At 39.8% G+C, this 21,318-nt stretch overlaps 2 protein-coding genes across 2 annotated transcripts in view; one reads left to right on the top strand and one right to left on the bottom strand.

Annotated features, from left to right (window-relative positions):
• prkdc (protein kinase, DNA-activated, catalytic subunit) overlaps positions 1-14,010 on the top strand; it is a 32,930-nt gene extending 18,920 nt beyond the window's left edge. Inside the window, exons 56-86 of the mRNA XM_059533712.1 lie at positions 496-594; positions 745-955; positions 1,085-1,277; positions 1,435-1,641; positions 1,764-1,879; positions 1,953-2,084; positions 2,187-2,363; positions 2,733-2,944; positions 3,038-3,176; positions 3,567-3,755; positions 3,879-4,103; positions 4,318-4,426; positions 4,600-4,702; positions 4,852-5,014; positions 5,122-5,296; positions 5,454-5,638; positions 9,406-9,586; positions 9,757-9,914; positions 10,189-10,400; positions 10,476-10,563; positions 10,769-10,912; positions 11,040-11,247; positions 11,340-11,407; positions 11,491-11,711; positions 11,804-11,896; positions 11,994-12,074; positions 12,194-12,265; positions 12,400-12,601; positions 12,756-12,944; positions 13,194-13,333; positions 13,570-14,010. Of these exons, the coding sequence (XP_059389695.1) occupies positions 496-594; positions 745-955; positions 1,085-1,277; positions 1,435-1,641; positions 1,764-1,879; positions 1,953-2,084; positions 2,187-2,363; positions 2,733-2,944; positions 3,038-3,176; positions 3,567-3,755; positions 3,879-4,103; positions 4,318-4,426; positions 4,600-4,702; positions 4,852-5,014; positions 5,122-5,296; positions 5,454-5,638; positions 9,406-9,586; positions 9,757-9,914; positions 10,189-10,400; positions 10,476-10,563; positions 10,769-10,912; positions 11,040-11,247; positions 11,340-11,407; positions 11,491-11,711; positions 11,804-11,896; positions 11,994-12,074; positions 12,194-12,265; positions 12,400-12,601; positions 12,756-12,944; positions 13,194-13,333; positions 13,570-13,774 (4,897 nt within the window). The 3' untranslated portion in view covers positions 13,775-14,010. The remainder of the gene's footprint in view (positions 1-495; positions 595-744; positions 956-1,084; positions 1,278-1,434; positions 1,642-1,763; positions 1,880-1,952; positions 2,085-2,186; positions 2,364-2,732; positions 2,945-3,037; positions 3,177-3,566; positions 3,756-3,878; positions 4,104-4,317; positions 4,427-4,599; positions 4,703-4,851; positions 5,015-5,121; positions 5,297-5,453; positions 5,639-9,405; positions 9,587-9,756; positions 9,915-10,188; positions 10,401-10,475; positions 10,564-10,768; positions 10,913-11,039; positions 11,248-11,339; positions 11,408-11,490; positions 11,712-11,803; positions 11,897-11,993; positions 12,075-12,193; positions 12,266-12,399; positions 12,602-12,755; positions 12,945-13,193; positions 13,334-13,569) is intronic.
• Positions 14,011-14,210: 200 nt separating this feature from the next.
• On the bottom strand, positions 14,211-20,336 carry garem (GRB2 associated, regulator of MAPK1). Its single transcript, XM_059533722.1, has 6 exons — positions 19,991-20,336; positions 18,851-18,991; positions 18,026-18,156; positions 16,616-17,794; positions 15,498-15,667; positions 14,211-15,400 (listed from the first exon to the last, which is right to left on the bottom strand). Exons 1-6 carry the CDS (start codon positions 20,109-20,111, stop codon positions 14,560-14,562), a joined length of 2,583 nt encoding a protein of 860 aa, XP_059389705.1. The 5' UTR covers positions 20,112-20,336; the 3' UTR covers positions 14,211-14,559.
• Between the last annotated feature and the right edge of the window lie 982 nt (positions 20,337-21,318).

The raw sequence follows: 21,318 nt of genomic DNA, 5'->3' as shown, positions 1-21,318 counted from the left end.
GATTCTTTGTTGTTGTTGTGTTTCTTTTACAGTTGAATGTTTTACATTTTATTATTTCATCACACATGTACATTCCTATTCAAATGTTTCTGGTCGGTAAGATTTATGATACCTAGCTTGCATTTATTTGAATACAAATAAAATAAAAATGATTAATTTGTGAAATATTATTACAGTTATTTATGTAATTTATTCCTGTGACGGCAAGGCTGAATTGTTAGCAGTCTTTACTCCAGTCTTCAGTGTCACACGATCCTTCAGAGATCAGAAATGTTGATTTGGTGCTCAACAAACATTTGTTTTTATTAGCACTGTTGAAAACAGTTTTGCTGGTTAATACATTTGTGGAAACCATAATTAATTTTGTAAGCACGTAAAAGATCAGTAAATGTATTAATACATCTTTGCTAAATAAATCTATCTCTATATTTTTTTAATCTTGCTGAGAGTTACCGCAAACCTTTCAACAGTAGTGTCATCATGATGTGTTTGCAGTGACACTGAGAGCATGGAAGACAGCACCTCTGTTGAAGTGCTCAGTGCAGCCAGAGAAACTCTCCTCCAGGGGCTGACAGATGAAAACTACGGCTTACAGTAAGCAGACTAGTTACCAGCTATGATCATTTTAATTTCACTTAGATTTTTCATAATTTTAAATAAAATTATATCTGAAGTTTCTCACAAATCAATCTCAACACATGACCCTAAAGTATTTTCTCACGTTCCTGTGTGATTTCTCTTTAGGCTTTATGTGCGTAATTTCTGGAGTCATGAGAGCCGTTTACCTCCAGGCACACTGGAGCGCATGCTTGTGGTGCTGAAGTCACTGTATTCGTCCCGCATTGAAGAACAGTTCCTGAGTCTGGCCACTGACCTGCTTCTCGAGATGACCAGTCACAGCCCTGACTTCACACGCGACATCTTTGAGTTCCCACTCTCTGAGTGCAAGTTTCAGGTAAGAAATGTTGTTTATTACAGCATTGAAAAAAATTTACATGCTGTTTATTTTCCCTGGGTCTTTAAGTCATACCTAGTTGTTTCTCAAGACCATAATTCCGATGCTTTCTGTATTCGTATATTCCAGGACTATGCCATTGACTCTAACTGGCGTTTGCGGAGTACGGTCCTCACACCAATGTTTATGGAGACCCAAGCCACCCAGGGATCTGGCATTCAGGGTTCAGAGGCCACAGGAAGCCAGGCAGCCACAGTGAGAGGTCAGATCAGGGCCACACAGACGTCCCTGGAGTTCTCTCAGACTCTGGCTCCTGGTGCAGGTACCTCATGAACTTCAGTTCTTTCACTTTATTATTATTCAGTTGATTTTGTAACAGCAGACTCAGATTGGTCAAAAATGTGAAGAGAAATTTAGTGTAGGTTGACTAAGGACACTTCAGGTTTCTTTCAGTGTAATAACAACCATTTGTTTTTCAGGACGCCGTTCAGCATATAACTGGTTAACCGGCAGTAATGTAGACACACTGGCTGATTATTCGCTTTCATCTGATACTTTATCATCACTCCTGGTATTTGACAAAAAGAGATCAGAACGGCCCCAGGCTGCCTGGAGAGCCGTGGGTGCAGGGTTTGGCTCTAAACGCCTGACCGCTGCCAGTGACGAAACAGACAGTCGGAGTGCAGGTGAGACACCTAAACAATACGTTTGATTTGAATTTGATTCCTGACAATTCGCCATTAAAGGTTGGACTTGATTAGCATCAAGCACTTCCACAGTGAAACTCTGCTGGTTGGTTTTCCCACAGCGGAGCGGGAGCGCCGTGCAGACATTCTGAGGCTCAGGAAGAGATTTCTAAAGGATAAGGAGAAGGAGAGCATCAGATTCGCCAAGAAAGAAATTCAGTCCCAAAGAACTGAAAGGGTAGGTCTTTTTTCATAGATAGGCATGTGTTGTATCATTAATTATGTTTTTGATAACAGTCTGTGTTCTGCAGGAAAGAAGAGCAGATTTGAAGATCCGTCAGGATGCTCAGGTGACGCTGTACCGCAGCTATAGAGTTGGAGATCTTCCTGATATTCAGATTCAGCACAGCAGCCTCATCGCCCCGCTACAGGCTCTGGCACAGGTTCACTGTGATTCAGGATCATTTTAACAACATGTTTGAAAGTAATTTTCTTAATATAGACACATTTATAACCATCGTTTCTTGTTTAAATTTGTTTTACAGAGGGATGCCACATTGGCGAAGCAGCTGTTCAGTTCACTGTTTGCTGGAGTGCTGGTTGAAATAGGATCCAAGCCTAATAAAGAAAGAACTTCCATTTTTAAGGATCTAGTGCAGACCCTGAACACCTTCCTCAACAAGAGCACTGTCTACTTCCCTCCATTCATTTCTTGTGTGCAGGTGTGTGTGTGTGTACACAGTGCAGTGACAAGTGTGTTTATAAACTAATAGAAAGCAAGAAACGGTTTAAACCACTGGTCTCAAACTCAATTCCTGGAGGGCCACAGCTCTGCACCGTTTAGCTCCAACCCTAATCAAACACACCTCATCCAGCTAATCAAGCTCTTCAGCATTACTAGAAACTTCCAAGCTTCTAGTGATTTTGAGATGTGGCCCTCCAGTAATTGAGTTTGAGACCACTGGGTTAAACAGAGTTATTGTTTGCTTAATCTTATTCAGAAATTTGAACTCTGAAAGTCTTTAAATTGGATTATTAAGCTTGTTAATTGTATTACTAGCCCTGATGCAAGTACATTTTATATATAACAGGACATGAGTTATCATCATAAGGCTCTTCTTGGTGTTGAGCCGGCTCTCGTCAGTGCCAGCTGTCTCGCCAGTCTGCAGCAGCCCATGGGTATCCTGTTACTGGAGGAGAGTTTGCTTCATGGCACTGGAACGTCAGACGAACCTCCTTCAAAACGAGCACGGGGCAAACGAGAGCTGCCACCTGACACAGAAAGATGGATCCACCTTGCCAAGTAAGATCAAACTCCCTCAGAAATGTCTGAAGGGCTCATTGTTTCTCATGCTACAGCCTCAACAGTTCTTCTCTAATTTATACTACTGTGTAGACTTTACAGGTCTTTGGGAGATTACGATGTGGTCAGAGGAATCTTTAGTGGCAAGATTGGCACAAAGTCAGTAACATTCACAGCCTTGCAAGCAGAGGCAAAGAGTGATTATGCTGAAGCTGTGAAGCTCTACAATGAGGTACTGATGTGTGTTATCTTGGTCACAAACACAATATGGGAACATAAACCTCCTCAGACGGAAATGATTTTTGTGCAGCAGTAGTAGCTACACACTCTTGTCAGTGTCTTCCTTTTCCACTTTTATGACAGATGGCAACCAGTGCAATACTGGAGAAATCCCTTGTGGTTGCCGTCAGTATTGCTATTTTAAAATGCAACTGTTAGAGAATTCTAATTTATGAATATCTGTTATTTATGCAGTGCTAGTTTCTTTTGTTTTTTAACATATCAGAACATGTATATGAATTTCTGTAAATACAAATATATTTAAAAAATAAAAATTTACACTGGGCTGTATAGCTGACTTTTATAGCTGACCTAATTGTAATGTGCTGTTTTGATTCAACAGGCACTAAACAAAGAAGACTGGAATGATGGAGAGCCCACAAACACAGAGAAAGATTTCTGGGAAATTGCTGCCCTGGAGGCCTATAATCACCTGACAGAGTGGAAATCACTGCAGTATTGTGCCACGGTCAACATTGACGACAGCTCACCTGTCAAGCTAGAAAATATGTGGACAGAGCCATTTTATGTGGTACTACAAGTCATTTTGAGCAGTTTCAGTTTTGCCTATTTTGCCATAGATCATCTGAAATCATGCCCATGATCAAATAATATCTTATCCTACAGTAATTGCTTATGTTTTTGTCTCTAATAGGAAACATACCTGCAGTACATGATGCGCAGTATGTTGAAGCAGTTGCAGCTGGGAGAGAGATCTCAGGATCTGCTCAGCTTTGTTGATGCTGCTATGAAGAAGGAAGAGCACAAGATCATCATGGAGACCCATTACAGTCAGGAGCTGAGTCTGCTGTACATCCTGCAAGAGGACTATGACAGGGCCAAATACTATGCCAATAACTGCATGCAAGTCTTCATGCAGGTCAGTTTTGAGAATAAAGAGCAAATCAATTAGTTGTTTCACAGAAAGTATGCAGTTTTAGATGGAGTGTTACATAGCCATGCAGATAGACACAAACACAAACTTCTATTTGTGTCTGTTCGTCATTGAATAGTTTGAGATCTGACCTGGAGGAATGGAGGGCTTCAGAAATACAAATACCTGATTTTTTTCTCTACAACCTGGTTTTATGTAGAACTACTCAAGTATTGACCCACTGCTGAACCGCAGCCGTCTGACAGTGCTACAGTCTGTCCAAGCTCTGACAGAGATCCAAGACTTCCTGAATTATATCTCAGGAGAGGGTGAGTAATTATGCAAAAATAGTAAATTATGTAAAAACACAACTAGCCCTAAGTATATCTACTTGTAGTAGTACATAATACATTACATGTATTTAATTAATATTGCTTGGTACTTATTTGTTTTACTACATGGTAACAGCATCACTTTAAAGTGTAATTGTATCTGTTCTTAGTCTCGGTGGATTCTCTGAAGTTCATGGTCAGACGGTGGACCAGCCGCTTTCCGGATGCTAAATTGGACCCCATGAATGTTTGGGATGACATCATCACATCTCGGTGAGTCTGGCCATTTACAACACCTTACTGGGAATGCAGATTTCTTTTTGCTGTTATAGTGAAGAAATGGTTCGCCTTGAAATGTCTGTTATGCTATACAGCTTAATTGTGGAGAAAATTGCTTTCATCTTAGTTTTTTTGTTTTTTAGTTGTTTCTTCCTGGATAAGATTCTGGAGAGGCTGACTTCCACCCCTGAAAACAGCATGGAGGTGGATGGTGCAGAGCAGACGAGTGGAGAGGAACTCCGAGCGCTGGTGAACACCTGCAAGTTCAACATGAAACTACAAATGGCAGACAGTGCATGGAAGCAGGTGCTCAGGCTTCACAAATATCAGTGTTGGTGCCTAGATCCTATGTTTGTGTATAAACCACAGAATTACTAACAAGCTGAATGTAATGTGTTAAAATTGTTTGACAGAATAATTTTCCGGTGGCATCCAAGCTGTTGAAGGAACTTCACCGTGATGCAAAGACGGATGATGCCTGGTTGGTCCGCTGGGTCCACAGCTTCAGCCGTTTCACTCACAGGAGAAGCGCTGGACTTGGATCTGCTGAAAAGATTAACGCTTTGCTCAAGACTGTTCCACTTCTGAGTATGAATGATCCCCTTTTGTAATTTCACATCTTTTCAACACCTGAACCAGGCTTACTTTTCATGTTTAAATTTTTGCTGAAAGCAAGTTTAGGTTAAAAACCAAGTGAAAAACCAGTGTATGGAGCGATTTTCATGGTGGCTACATGATTTTACAGTTGACGCTGGGAGACAGAGTGAAGGCTCATCTGCTCGAATGCTCTGTGACCAGAAGATCCTTCTGGGCACCACCTATGACCTCATGGCCAGAGCTGCGGATCGCAGTCCTTCTGCTGTGGAGACTCTCGGGGAAGATAAAGTACAGAAGATTCTCCAACTGTCAGGGGCCTCTTCCATTACCCAGGTGATGAGTTACTTAGGTGTAGCTTTTTGGGATATAAACCACAGAATAGTTAATTGCTATCATTTCATATAAGCTGATAAAGAGATGTTTAGCTTTGCATTGAACCTGCATATTTGTAATGTCCTCAATATGAAAACATCCAGAAATGGCACCATGTTGTACACTACCGTTCAAAAGTTTGGGGTTGGGTTTTTCGGGGGGGTGGGGGTTTGGCAAAAGAAGTAAAAATAATATTATTACTATTTAAAATAACTTTTCCTTTTGCCTTTTATTTAATTTAACTCCTGTCTTCAGTATCACATGAACATGTTTATGCTTAATGTTTTTTGTGGAAACTAATACTTATTTTTAAGATATTTAAATGAATAGAAAGTTCAAAAGAACATTTATTTTTAACATTCAGATGTCCTTACTGAATAAATTGTATTTTTTTTTTTAAATCTTACTCATCACAAACATTTGCACTGTAGTGTACATGTTTGCACCTCTTTAACTGGGCAAAAACACATGCCATCTCTGAAATCAAGGTTAGATTCTTACAGTTTGTACACAAATGATTAATTGTAGTACACTAAGTAGACATTCAAAAGGCCCTTTTTACTGCCGCACGTACCGCGGCGGCGGCGGTATAAAGTGCATTTTCAGCCTTTGACCGCTGAGTGCCGCTTTAACCACAAGTTATCAAACAAGCGCATCAAAGCACATTTTCGCTAATAGACGTCAGTTTTGCCTCACTGATGTGTTAGATTTGACTGCTTCAGTCAGGGAAAATGAAAGAAAAACACTGTAGTTAAAATATTTCATATATTTAATATTTAATATCCACGGACGAAAGTTTGGTACTTATGAAGTAATGTGCAGTTATGTGCATGAACGAATTCAAGCAGGATAAATGTCAATCCTGTGCCTGAACCTGTGATTATATTTTCTCTAAGCTACATGGTATTAAACCATATTTTAGATTTGACACATTTAAAAGGTGTGCAGTATTATTTATATTATATTAATTATGCGCTATATTATTCAAAAGAAATTGTGGTTTACTTTGCATCGGAGCATTAAAAGTGGTAGCCTATTTTAGGGGGGTAGGCTACATGGATTCATTTGCAAAATGTCAATATTTTCATATATTATGCCTATATTTTAATTTATATTTTAAATATAAATATATTTTTTCCTTTAATAAAACAACATGCATTTTTGTTATTCGTTACCTGTCCTTTATTTTGACATAACTTATTGGGAAAAAGACATTTGTCTGTAAACTGATTAAGAAATTGTTGCATGTTTAAATGTGAAGCACTGTATAATTTCGTTCCCATTATTTAGGCCTAATTAGCCTAAAACAAGAAACGAATAAAATTAAACCTGCACGATTAAATCTTTGAAACTCTAAAGAATGGACGGATTAATAAAACGTCCTCACGATTAAACTCAAGTTTATAATTTTCTTTTATAATCAATAAAATACACAAGATGTAAAAAATAGCTTTAGTAATTGACAACTGAAGTGATTTTAAAGGAAGCCTTCTTTACTTGCTTTTAAAGTTGGGCAATAGCATATGGCCTAAAAAAAAAAAAATCCCAGAATTTTTTTTATTTTAGAAAAAAAATCTGATTTATGATTTAAACTGATTTTTAAATCAATATTCAAATGACGAATACATTTTACAAAACAAGTTTACAAAAAAAGTGTGTCTAAACTTGATGACATCACACTATAGTGTCAAATCATCTGAACGCAGTTTCAGTACATTTCATCATTAACAGAACGAGCATCAGTTCAATGATGGGGATCGTGTCCAGTGTATCCATCACTGTGTTCTGTTGTCTTTTGTTGGATCACTCCACTTGTGTCCGGTGTAGACCTGGCGTGCGTTTTTTATTGTTTTATGTTACAGCCCTGCTTGTTTTAATGTTTTTATTAAATAAATATTTTATTAAATATCTTAATGTTAATATTAAATATGACTGCATGGTCATATTATCGTATTATTTACTGCCATGCGACATACAAAAGTAAAGCTTGGCGAGCCGAGCAACAAGATTGATTTTTGGCGGATGTGCTGTGCTTGTGTTCCCGGTCGTCTTCATTTCGTCGGGTGAAACATCTCTCTCACTCGGCAGCAGAGTCTGTGAGCAGCAACAACTTCCCCTCCGCGCGCACTGATACCAGAAACACGCTCCGCCTTCACTCCATGGATAAAGGATTTCAGTATGTTTGAAATGTTATGTTCATAACGTAGCCAAAAAAAAAATTAAAATAAACTTTTTTTCCCTACCACATGCCAAACTAATAACATTGTAAGCATTACATCTTTGGTGATTTCTGCTGTGAAAATTTGTATGTGGTGAAAATAACAGTAAATTTTTGTCAGTTATTTTATCTAAACAGATCGATTAACTTCAAGTTTTCAAAATCAGATAGCATACTGATAATGTAGTAGCACTGTAACATTGCATTTGTTTGAAGACCTTGATTGCATGTTACCATGAAACTAACAATATAATTCGATTTTTTTTTTTTTAATTAACAATTGATGTATAAAATGGGACAGCAACCTTTATGTCAAACACTTTTACGTTGTCCACAACTGAGAAACGCGAGAGGAAGGTATTGCGTAAGAGCGCACAAGTGAATATGAAGAAAATTTTAGGGGGTAGGAGGATTTTTTTATTCTTAAATTTTCATATGCAATGAAAAAAATGGGATAAACACGAAATAAATAAGTAAATAAAATAAATTGATATACAGTATATCCACTTAGCTCACCTGTTGGGTTTACCTCTCTCATTCTGGACACATCCAAATGTTTCTATATTCGTGATGTTGCGTATTTGCAGCTAAACTATTATTTATTAGGTAAAATAGGCTTTGTGGTTCACGTGTGTTTCAGTATCGACAGGAAAAATATTATAATGAGCAAAAATATGCCACAGTAGACCGCTGCTCATGCTGAACTGCGCTGTTTACAATGAATATGTGCACGTGAGGCACCAGCGCATAAAACAGCTGAAATATACCATACTCAATTTTTGCTCACACAGTTAAGTCATAATTGGAGACCATTTGAAAAATCAAGAACAATAGCAGTTAATAAGAATTATTGCTGTTAGTGCGGTCTTAATGCTGGACCGTTCTCATTTCGTTCTTCATATGGAACTTGAAGGATTTTATTTATTTATTTTTGCTAAGAGCATGAATTAAAATATATATATATATATATATAGGAACACGCACATGGATTAGAACATTTAATATTTTTATTCTGGTTTGTTTATATATATATATATATATATATATATATATATATATATATATATATATATATATATATATATATATATATATATATATATACCTAGTAATGACTGTTTAATGACAATAGCAGTAAGACTTTATGTAAAGGTCTTTCTTTTACATTTTTACTGTAGCCTAAGACTATCCCACGTTTTTAAATTAACTCTTACTTTAAATTTTATAATGGTTTTTAAGGATGTTAAAATGTTATAATATAACGCTTTTGATGTTTTACTTGTCCTTTTATCTTCGTTTACAAACCGTCATTTTATTATTACAGTCAGTTCAAAATTCGTCCCTTTGCACCACCTGGCGGTAGTTAAGCGAATTATTTTAACACGCGACTGAATTCAGTTAATGCTGCGGAATGCGCGGCGGTAAAGTCCATTTAGCTTGTCCTCCTACTGTATATACAGATTTATTAAAAAGCTGTTTTGATAATTGTGGGTGTTATTTTCCTGCTCAGGTGGTGGAGGGTCTGCAGATGCAGGCTCTGGAGATGTTGCGAAGTGCTGCACGTAAGGCAGAAGAAGAAGAGCTGTCCTTCAGCCAGCAGCATGTGAACACACATGGTATTGTGGAGGCCTACATGACCTTGGTCAACTTCTGTGATCGAAGATTAAGAGAGAGTGAACAGAAAGAAGAAGGTGAGGCACCAGTGCAGCACCCAACTGTTCTGTTAATTCTAATAGAAAGTTCAAACGAATGTAGAGCACTCTATGAGGATTTGTGTCTTTTTGTGATTCGGTGCCTTCAAGTATTGGGTTGCAGGTGAAGTTGATGTGCTTATAACAACACTTTTGATGTTTGATTCTAGCAATCAGTTCTAAACTGCAGCCCTTGCCTGGACATGTAGTGAAGATGATGCTGAAGGCATTGAAGCTCAACTCAGTTGAGGCAAGGCTCAAATTTCCTCGTCTGCTGCAGCTAGTGGAACTCTACCCTGCAGAAACCCTGGACCTGATGGTCAGAGAGGTGAGGGAAGATCATTTGCTTGGATTTTAGGTCTCCTGTACAATAGAGTCAGCCAATCATTACAGCAAAATAAAGCCTGATGCAAAGCAGAAATCAGTGTCCAAAAGTGCTGAAGCTACTTAAATCAATATTTAGAGATTAGATATTTTAAAAGCTAAATCTGAAGGTATAAGGCATTTAGATATTCTAACATCTAGAGAAGTTAAAGAATTAGCGTGACAATGCTTTATCCTTTATCTTCTACAAGTATACATTTTTCTCTTTTTTTTGATAGGTTGTTAGTGTGCCTTGCTGGATGCTGATTGGCTGGATCAGTCAAATGATGGCTCTGCTTGACAAGCCACAGGCGACAGCAGTTCAGCATGTTATAGAGGAGATCGCAGAATGCTATCCTCAAGCCCTCATCTATCCATACATGATCAGCAGTGAGAACTACACCTTCGAGGAGTCTGCAAGTGGTCAGAGGAACCGGGAGTTTGTTGAAAAGTATGTAAAGGTCTGTGAGGCTTTGTAAGTGGGTTTGCCCTTGCTGGTACTGACAATGTGTTGTTTGTGTTCCAGGCTGAAGTCATTACTGGATAAAGGTGGTGTCGTCCAAGAGTTTGTAGACGCCCTTCAGCAACTTACTAACCCTGAAATGCTTTTCAAGGTACAAATTCCTGAAAAATTCCCTGAAAGACCCATTGGTTGAGCCAGTTTTGAGATGTCAGACCTTTTCAAGCTGAACAGATTGCAGTTTCAGTTTGTGCTGCTACTGGCACAGCAGTAATTATATGCTACATTTAACTTACTGAGACATGACATTTTTATGGCGCTATTGTGGTAGTCTTGATTCTCAAGGAATGGTTTGGCAGGATTGGTGGGATGAGGTGAAGAATCAATTGGACAAACCAGACATGGACAAAAAGAAAATGAAGCAGCTTTATGAGGAAATGGCTGGAATGCTTGGTGATTCAAAGTCTCCAGGATTTGGATCTTTCAGAAGGAAATTCATTCAGGTCCACAACCTATAATATTTATACTTGGGGGTGCCCGATTTATCAAAATAAAACCATAATGAGATTAGTCAGGCCTCTGATGGTTTCTCGGTTTCTTACATAGATACATTTTATGTCCTTGTTGCAGAAATATTGTAAAGAAGTAGAGAAGCTGCTTGGTGCTGGTGGGTCCAAGTTGTATGAAAAGCGAAAAGATAAGGAGTTCCTTCAGCAGGTGGACCGCCTGGCTATGTCAATGAGAAGTTTCCAAAAGGAACCAGGGAACATGAAGGAATATTCACCCTGGCTCAGCAGCTTCAAAACAGAAACACTCAAAAATGAACTGGAGGTACCAGGTGAGTTCAGTTTTTGTATTTTGTAAATGTCACTTCGTTAAAGTTCTGCATTTAGTGTGTTTGTCTTTTTCTCTGGCTCTGGTTTTCTACAGGTCAGTATGATGGCCAATCCAAGCCTTTGCCAGAATATCATGCAAAAATCACAGGTTTTGATGAAAGGGTACGAGAAATAATGTTCTTATTCTTAGACGTCATTTTGAGATGATTATTTCAGTGTGTAACGGTTCATCTTCCCAACCTTAGGTAAAGATTATGTCATCTATTCGTCGGCCGAAGCGCATCATCATTCGAGGCGATGACGAGAGGGATTATCCGTTCCTAGTGAAGGGTGGTGAGGACCTGCGACAGGACCAGCGCATCGAGCAGCTCTTTGGTGTGATGAACATGATTCTCAGTCAGGACACTGCCTGTTCTCAGCGGACCCTGGCACTCCGCACTTACCAGGTCATTCCCATCACAAGCAGGTACTTGGATGGGCTTCTCACGACTCAATTTGTTTTGCTGGCCTGTCTTTAACTGGTCCAGCAGGGTCTTTAATGTATGCTGACATCTACAGGATTGGCCTGATTGAATGGATGGAGAACACTTGCACCCTGAAAGACTTCCTCTCCAGCAGAAGGACTGAACAGGAGCAGAGGACAATAACAAAGTGAATATTCCTTCCTTATTCCAGCAAATAAAACACATCATGCTTTCATACCCTGCACTTGAGTGAATCAATCATTACTTGGTTTAATGTATTTTAGGCCCAATGAGTCCTATGATGACTGGATCAGTAAAGTTGCTGGGAAGGTGGATGGCATTAGACGATATGCTGAACTGTACAAGTAAGTCATCACTTTGTTTTAACATTTGTCATGGGACAGTGACTCAGCATTTTACAACGGCTTTAGAGCATGTATAAATAATAATACATCTTAATGCATTTACATTTGATTCGCTGCAGGAAAGCAAAACGTGTGGACACTGTGAACAACTTTAGGAGAATTGAGCAGATGGTGCCTGATGACTTGTTAAAGTATGGCAGCATTTCACTTATTTTGCGTTATACATTACAGTATTTCATTTCAATGTTACTGATGATCATGCAGTAATTTATTGATGTTTGTCCTAATTCTAAAAGGAATTGATGGCATGAATGCTTATTTTCAGACGTGCTTTTGTAAGGATGAGTACCACACCTGAAGCCTTCCTTTCGCTGAGGTCCCATTTCAGCTGCTCTCATGCTGTGCTCTGCATTAGTCACTGGATTCTGGGCATTGGTGATCGGCATCTCTCTAACTTCATGATTAACACGGAGACTGGCGGTATGATCGGCATTGACTTTGGTCATGCATTTGGATCAGCCACTCAGGTGGGCTTTTTGTCTAGTATTGATTAGATTGACTGACAGTTCAATGATTCTGTAATGAGACAAGTACTGGTACAAAGAGCTACTGTACCAATTTAGAGATACAAGGATGATTAAGAGTTCAGAACAATATCCTGTGTTACATTTTGCATTGTAGTTCCTCCTAGTGCCTGAACTGATGCCATTTAGGCTGACACGACAGTTTTTAAACTTGATGCGACCCATGGCAGAGTCTGGTCTCATTCAGAGTGTGATGGTACATTCACTGCGAGCCTTCAGAGATGACCCAGACCTGCTGCTCAACACCATGGATGTCTTTGTGAAGGAGCCTTCACTTGACTGGAAGGTAGAAGAACTCAATCAAAGCATATCTGAAGCATTTAAACCGAAATGAATAGCTTGCTTTCCTTATTGTCACATACAGGTAGCCCTCAATGTAATCATCACAGAAATCTGCCCTCGTTCTAGATGTTTCACATGTTCCAATTTTTTTTGTTTCACCATTGAGGTCTATAAAAAGCTTAGACAAGAGTCATTATCAGAGAGACAGGCTAACTTAATTGTGAAAACAACAGCTCTATTCTTCATGTTACAGAACTTTGAGCTGAAGCAGCTGAAGAAAGGAGGTACCTGGACAGAGAGTGTGAACACCAAAGAAATAAACTGGTTCCCTCTACAGAAGGTCAACTTTGCTCGCAGGAAGCTAGAGGGAGTCAATCCTTCAGTTATAACAAGGTAGATCCAACCACAATGTCTGGCAAAGAACATCACCATTTTAATATTTACATTGGCAGCATATCATAATAATGTTCACTCACATTAAATTAATACATTTTTCTTCCTAATTTTTGTTAAGTAATAGTTTTAAAAATAATTTTATGGACAAAATAATAATAAAATATAAATAATAAAAAAAAACTTGTATTTTCCAGAAAGACTTTTCTAACCATGTTGACTTATTAATGTTTTAGTGAGGAGCTTTGTCTTGGATTTGAGAAGAACCAGGAGTATAAGGGACTGTTGGCTGTTGCTCAAGGCGAAAAAGAGCACAACATACGAGCTCGACACAATGAGAAGGACCTGAGTGTTGAAGATCAGGTAGACTGTCTGCTCGATCAGGCAACTGACCCCAACATACTGGGCAGGGTGTGGAGTGGCTGGGAACCATGGATTTGAACCAAAGAGTGGGTAACAAAGCATTGAAATAGGTTTTTGTAAACCCTTTCTCATAGTGTGAAGACTGATTTCATGTGCTTTTATAGTAAAGTTTAGCTGTACTGCAGAATTTAACAAGATTACACTAAACGTGCCTCATGTTGTTGAAGGAAACACTGTTGAACACGGTTGTCATATCCCCTTGCACTGCTCTGAAGGAAACCAGTCATCAAATAAAGCATCTATACATGTCAACATTGTCAAAGCCCAAAGTGATCTTTTATGAAAGGGTGAGACTTCATCCTCCACTTATATTTTTTGACACATCAGCTCTTCTTAATCACTGGTGTAAAAATGATGGTGCTGGAAGTAACCACCTTGTTTGGTGGCACAACTTGGTATAGGATATTATTTCTTAATATGGTGAAGCGAAAGTGTAAGTGATAAAACCACCTAGTCAAGTCAATTGTCTTTATTGATCAACAACCTAAGAAATGTAGGCCACAGTTGGATTGGGTCAAAATATCTTCAGGTTTTTCAAAGGCTTTGGGTTTGAGCAAATAAAGTCTGTTGTGCAGGTACCGTAAGGTCAGAGAGATTACATAGAGATGGGTACAGGTTAATACACAAAGCAATTAATGTATAGATTTATATACATGTGTATATATATATTAAACAAAATGGCTATTAAAACCATTACAAGACTGTGCATAGCATTGAGATACAAAACGCAATACTGAAGGCCAATATTTGCGGCTGCAGCACATTGCATGCGTTTTGCTCTATACTGGCTATCTTGTTCAGCCTTACATTTTGGGCCTCCAGCCATTAATAAACTGCATGAGTTTCTTCACTTGAAGTTTGCTTAGCTTAAAGTCTTCTGACAGAATCTCCTCCGTTAGCTGCAGGAGCAAATTTCCATCTATTTTTTCTTGCACAAACAAAGAGAGGACGTCATCTGACATACCGATGAACCGTAGTGACTTAGAAACCTCCTCAATAGAGATACCTGATAGATTGCTTGGTGGCTGCCAAGACACTGTAGCTACAGGATATGAAATGGAGAACACATCTGTAGTGCCGTGAAGCGGTCGATCAAGCGAGCAGCTTTTGGACTCAAGTTCCAGGGCGTCTGTATCAGCTGTGGCTGTAGTAGCGGAATCTGCATCTTTATTTGTATCGTTACATTTAGGGGTTCTTGGAGGCAAGATAGGGCAGGACTGGTTTGGCTTAGTGTTACATTCCTCTGTAGATTTGTCTCTGCACATTTCCATGGTGTAGCTGGTGGATTTGGTGCAAGACTGGGAAACCTGTTGAGCCTTGGAGGCCGCAGCGCCCCCCTCACCATTTGCTCGCCTGCTGAAGTCTAACAAACCTGAGGGACAAGCCTTAGGAGTACCAGGGGTCCTCTTCCGAGGATAACTAGAGTAACTCCTGCAGTGGAGCGGCGTATAGTCCTCACCTTTGTACGTGTCTGCACCACAGAAATCATTTGGCCAGGAAAGGCGGGAGAAAGAGGCATCGACCAAAGGATTGAGGCAAGGGAGAGGCTTGGAGCCTTCACTGGCATCTGGTCTGACCCAGTTACACGGGTAACATGCATGGTTCTGATCATCGGACTCACTCGGAGACTCGCCCTCTCCACCTCTATTGAGAGACGGAGAAGAGGATAGTTCAGTCATAAGAAGTGCAGTTCACATAAAACTAATGTCCATTTTGTCAATTAAAACTTTGCATAACTCACATGTTGTGTAAGCCGGATGAGTAATAGGATAGAGTTGGGCTTGGGGAGCGTGTGTCTGTCTGACGTGGCTTGGCAGGAGGGTATGGCACTGTGGCACTGCTTGAGCCTGCCTGCTTGGAGCTCCGCGGTGGAATCGGTGGAGCGTTCAACAACCGGCACTCCTCCTTCACCTGCAAAGGTAAGAAGAAATAAAACTGTATGGCTCTAAAAATTTGAATATTACAATTACATTATTAATGAATCTGAATGAACACAGACAGATCTTTTAAGACCGTCTGTGTGAATTTATCAAATAGGCCTTGAAAACATAAAATGCGACCTTTGTTTCTACTTGGAAAATAATTAGACCTTTAGTGGTTGACCAACAGAGTACACAAATAAGTCACTATGTAAGCACAGAATAAACTTTGCCTTGCCTAAGATTGGAAAACAGACAAAGAGCCTTAAAAAAAAAAAATCATGGGGGTTTTGTTTTTTGTATGTCGGCGCTGATGGCCTCGTGTGTAACCCGCCGACATTAACGCCACTGCGCTTGGGTGTCTCAAGTTTGAGTCCTGGCTCGCAGGCCTTTCCCGATCTCACCCACTTCACGACCTACTGTTCTATCTAAATAAAATGGCAAAAATAAATTAACTTTTTTTTTTTACATGACAATCAATGAATAAAGATTTCTACAAACACTTTAATTTCAACTTAATATTCATAGTTCCCACTGGAGCAGTGATTTTTACAATTGTTTCTGTTTTACTGGTTAAGGATTTTTAAGAATCATTTTGATTTCACTGATTAATCTTTATTTTGTTAACCCTTGCCTCAACCACAAGAACAATTCTCTCACATTTTGCTATAGCTTGGCCTATGCTATGGCATACAACAATCATTCCAATATGCTGATTTGGTGTGCAAGCAACATCAACACCAAAAACACTTAAGATTTTTTTCAGGCTTCATTGATGAACAGGTATTTGAAATGGGTTTGTCTTTTGTGAAAATCTATCATGAAAAAACCTTACTGACCTCTAACAGTAGTGTAGATTTGTGCAATTGTTGAATACTAGTAACTTTAAATGGTTCTATTTGTTTCAAATCGAGACCATAAGGGTTATAAATGAACTCACAGCTTCAGACTTTGGAGGCACCGGAGGTGGAGGTAGATTGACATCTGCAACAAGCAAGGTGGTTTTGGGACCTGCTGTGGGGTATGGTAGTACAGTCGTGCAGCCAGAGACAGTCGAATTTCGGACCCCCTCGATGTGGTCTAGCACAGATCCAGCATTCTTTACATGATCCAGCCAAAGCTCCTCGTACGGCACGTCTGGTTTAAGGGAACCAGAAGAACTCTCCTGCAGCTCAGGGAACAGATAATCTGCATCCGGAGCTTCGGCTGGCACACAATCTCCACCTAAGCTAACGCAACCCTGAAGATTCACCTCGCTGTTCCCATGGAGATTGTTTCCATAGACGCACACAGACAGCCGATGAAAGGACTGCGTGAGCTCATCTCGGGCTGAGCTTAGAGAACTTGGCAAATGCACCTGAGAGGGGCAGCCATTGCTTCCGCTGCTGTTGCAGATGGCGCTCCCACTTCCCGTTCCACCTGCGCTACTTTTTTTAGGGCTCTTGCCATCGTCGATCCAGTCCACCCGCACGTCACGGACTGCCCTAGAGTAGTCATCGATGTCGAACTGCTCCTGACAGTAAGAAAACCAGCGGTGGACCACAGTCTCCAGCCAAGCTTCTCCTTGAAGCATCCCTTCAGGCACCAGTAAACGAGGCAGTGCTGTGGACACGTGCAAGGGGAAGTGCACTGGCAGTATTTTGTTCGAACGTAAGACACAACACACCACCACTGTCTTGGTCTGGATGTTGACCAGCTTGTATCGGTGGCCCTCGCGGATCAAATGGAGGTCGTGTAGATTACGTGGTGGGCTGCTGGGCACCATGACATTCACAGGTAACCTGGTCTTCTCCACAATTGTGCGAATAGTGTGTTCTCCTTCCTGCATCTGTAGCTCCAGCGGGGAGCAGGAACTGAAGCAACCGCGACACTGGAAAGGCAGGCTGATGCTCTCGTTGGTGCGGTGGTTCATGCAGATAAGGCAGGGCATCTTACCACGGCCAAGCTTACTGATGGAGTTAAGCTTGCCGATGCGTTTGAAGATCGTGTTGAAGCGTGACTTTTCTCGTGATGTTTTGGCATAGAGGATCTCAGCCTGGCCCATTAGTGTCAGCTCATCCCCAGTGCTCAGTGTGATGTTGTACACTTCTGTGTCCTCGTTGGATTCTCCTGATGCCATCTGGGAGAAAAACGACAGGAATTTGAACCGATCAACTAAAAATGTAGTCTAACTAATGATAGTCTAACAGAAGACTGCTACAAATGTTGAAATTAAGAATCAAAGAAATGTTGAATAGATATTTCACATTACAAACACATTGCCTGAGAGCCATTCTGATAAAGGCCTATTAGGTTATGCCAATATTAAGATACATTAGTGCTTAGTCTAAATCTAAGAACAAAACCAGACCTTGACATTGAAGGATATTTCCTCCATGACATAAACTCGCTCAGGGAATGCTTTGGCCACCTCCTCCACACTGTTGAAGTACTGCACTGGCTCCTTAATGTCCCTGTCCTGCTCCAGCAGCTTAAACTGGCCTTTAACAAACAACAGAGCAATTCTGTAACATCATGACATCACTTTCACTAAGGGGTGCATGATAAATGGCATGCGATATTTAATGCGCATCATGTAAGTAAAGCCGGTTCTGTAATCAGCGTTAAATCTCAATCACCTACGCGGTTTCACATGGAGCAGCATTTACTACACAGAGCTGTTGTACTTACATGATGCACATTAAATATCGCATGTGATTTATCGTGCAGCCCTACTGTCATTCCTCAATAATATTATATATACAATACTTTATATTAAGTATAAATCATTTAATGTAGATGTTATTCTGCCAAATCAGTGCAAAGCAAATAATTTTTTTTTTGGGGGGGGCATGTTGAAATTAAATAAAATAACATTTTACCAAATTATCTAAAAATGCTGCAACAGTAAAAGAAGCACATAAAATATGTAGTTTACTAGGTCTGCATGAACCAAATTCAGAGGAAGGTCTTTTTTTTTTTCTTACGGTAAGTGGCCTACTGGTCCCTCTCTATAGTCAGAGGATTGTCAATATGAAGAGACCAATTAGCTAATGAACTCCCAACTAAAAGCAGATGGCAGAAATACAGCAGCACATATCTTTGTTTTTTTCTGTTTTAATATAAGTTCTTCAAGTGTTGGAAAGATGTTTCTATGTACATCACACGCTGCACTACAACAACTGAGTGGCCTTACCCTCATAATGGACAGGGATCTCGATTTTCGGTCCGATGACATAATGGCCCTCCTCTAGGCTATGGGCGGTAATTGTGGTCCACTGCCGACATGAATGAATCAAGAGGTAGTCATTTTCTCTCAGTCCTTCCACCAACTCCCCTGAGGCAAAACAATATCACATCCGTATGGAACAGTTAACTTAATAGTGTGTACTTTTGTAGAGATATATGAAAAATATACAACAGTGCAAAAAAAAAAAAAAAACTAAAGCTGTGCTTAGGGTCATAAGTAATAGCAACTGCATCATAAACAGATTTTAACAGACATGAAGGGCGTAATTGACTCTTATTTAAATACTGACAATGTATTGTTTGTTAGCAGGTCATTCACATAAACTAATACGAGAGTTAAGATGCGTGTTGTGTCTGTTGTTCCCAGTGAGTGCTCGTAAAGGTTCAGTTAGAGTCTGATGATACTGATCTAGTTCCCCTGACATTATGACTTCCTCCATCTTTACACACAGAGGTCAGCTCACACACAACAGCACTTACAGCTTACACTTCAATCTCTTTATCATAAACCAATGAATAATAAACAACTCTGTTAAGTTATAATACTACAGTACTCGAACTTGACGAATATAATTTATCGAGTATAGAAAGCATCCCCCCAAACTAAATATTCACATAAAGTTGCTTGTATGGGATCCTTTCTAAAGTTTCAGACTAAAGGGGTTGTGGAGGTTGTTGTCTAGCTAGAAAAAAAATCTAAGAGGTTTGTAATAGATGATACACATGAAATATTACGAGTCCAGTGTTTGACTGCCTGCAGTCTGTATTTAAATCTCTGGCCTCTGGCTAATATGGGTTAGCCTGCTAACATCTAAGCTTCTCTTTTTCGCATTTTATTTGGCTGTTTTGTCAGTAACTGTGTTAGAATAACTACTAAACGCATCATTCCGAATGTCGACCCTGTAAGTTATGTCAGTTAAGCGCACTGTTTAGGTATCCCACTGAACGGGTTCAGAGACCGGAGGCTCGCGTTAGCTTAGCGCGCGAAGCGGCTAATTATTGGAATTCCACGGGAGAGCGAGCGCCCACGCGCAGCCGCCGCCGCACACAACATCACAACACCAGCACAGCTCCGGACAAACCTTACCGCTGTCCAACCTCACAATCTGCGGCAGTCTGTAGGCACTGACAAGTCTATCCAAGGGTAGTGTCGTCGTACTCCATGTCACATCTTTCAAACTGTTGTAGAGCATAGATCCAAGGTCCATGTTAGCTCGCTAACATCAGCGCGTTAACCCACCGCCGCATGCATCTGCAGTGGAGAATGGCTCTTTCATGGAGAAAGCTTCGTTAGACGTCCTTTTGTTTAATCAAAGGCAGTCGTGGATCGTAAGTGAAGCCATGTCTGCCGACTGTCTATTTACACTGACAGGAAATGCCATAAATCCCAAACGGTGGCGCTCTCGGAGCTGGAGTGACTGTTTCCTCTTCCCTGTCGCTCCAGCGGTTGCTCGGGCAACCAGCGCCCTCACGGTTGTACCGTGGGACATTTGTGACCTGGACCACAAAACCAGTCACTGTGGTCGATTTTTTTTTAAATTGAGATTTATACATCAATGAAAAAAGCGTATTTTTTTCTGCTTTCATGTGGTGTATGGTTTGTTAGGATAGGACAACATGTGGCCGAGATACAACTATTTGACAATCTGAGGGTGCAAAAAAAAAAATCTAAATATTGAGAAAATCGCCTTTAAAGTTGTCCAAATAAAGTCCTTAGCAATACATATTACTAATAAACAATGACGTTTTGATGTATTTAGTGTAGGAAATTTACCAAATATCTTCATGGAACTTGATCTTTACTTAATATCCTAATGATTTTTGGCATAAAAGAAAAATCCATAATTTTGACCCATACAATGTATTTTTGGCTATTGTTACAACCCGTGCTACTTCACCTTTGCAAACTTATAGCTTAAATGGCACACCTCTGCAGACTTTTTAATAAAAAAAAAGATATATATTCATAGTGCACTTTTCTGAACTGGACTCAAATAAAGCTAACACAAGTATTGTGTACTTTTGGACATAGTATCATGCTGGCAATAATGTTTTGTCCTGTTTTTGTTTCCTTCCTGAAAAATTAAGCCATTTAAGACAGACATTTAGGAAACTGATGAAAAGAAATTGAGGGCAAAGAACACAAATCCAGATGCTCTCATGACCCACATTTTAAAATGCAGTGCTTGCTTGTGTACTGATGTCAAGAACACTATTGATTAAATGACCTTGCAGAATGAATAAAACTGAATTAAACTGAATGATGTGTGATTGTGAACATCACAAGAGAACTGGAGGAAAATAATGTGATTTGTCTTTATTTTGAGTATGCTGATAAGCATGCTACAGGGCATTCCAGTAGCTGAAGAGCATATAAACATCTTTTTGATACAACTATCTTTTTGAGCCTTAATC

The sequence above is a fragment of the Carassius carassius genome, chromosome 3 (assembly GCF_963082965.1).
Source record: "Carassius carassius chromosome 3, fCarCar2.1, whole genome shotgun sequence".
NCBI lineage: Eukaryota > Metazoa > Chordata > Actinopteri > Cypriniformes > Cyprinidae > Carassius > Carassius carassius.
Note: the sequence above shows the minus strand (reverse complement) of the source record. Positions and strands in the feature narration are given on the sequence as shown.

Bases quoted from the DNA above. Each gene is read 5' to 3' on its own strand.
- garem (XM_059533722.1), bottom strand. From the start codon at position 20,111: ATGGACCTTGGATCTATGCTCTACAACAGTTTGAAAGATGTGACATGG. The intron at 17,795-18,025 runs GTCTGGTTTTGT...TTTTTCTCCCAG, and splicing joins AAATATCCTTCAATGTCAAG to ATGGCATCAGGAGAATCCAA. The intron at 15,668-16,615 runs GTGAGTTCATTT...TTACCTTTGCAG, and splicing joins TGCCTCCAAAGTCTGAAGCT to GTGAAGGAGGAGTGCCGGTT.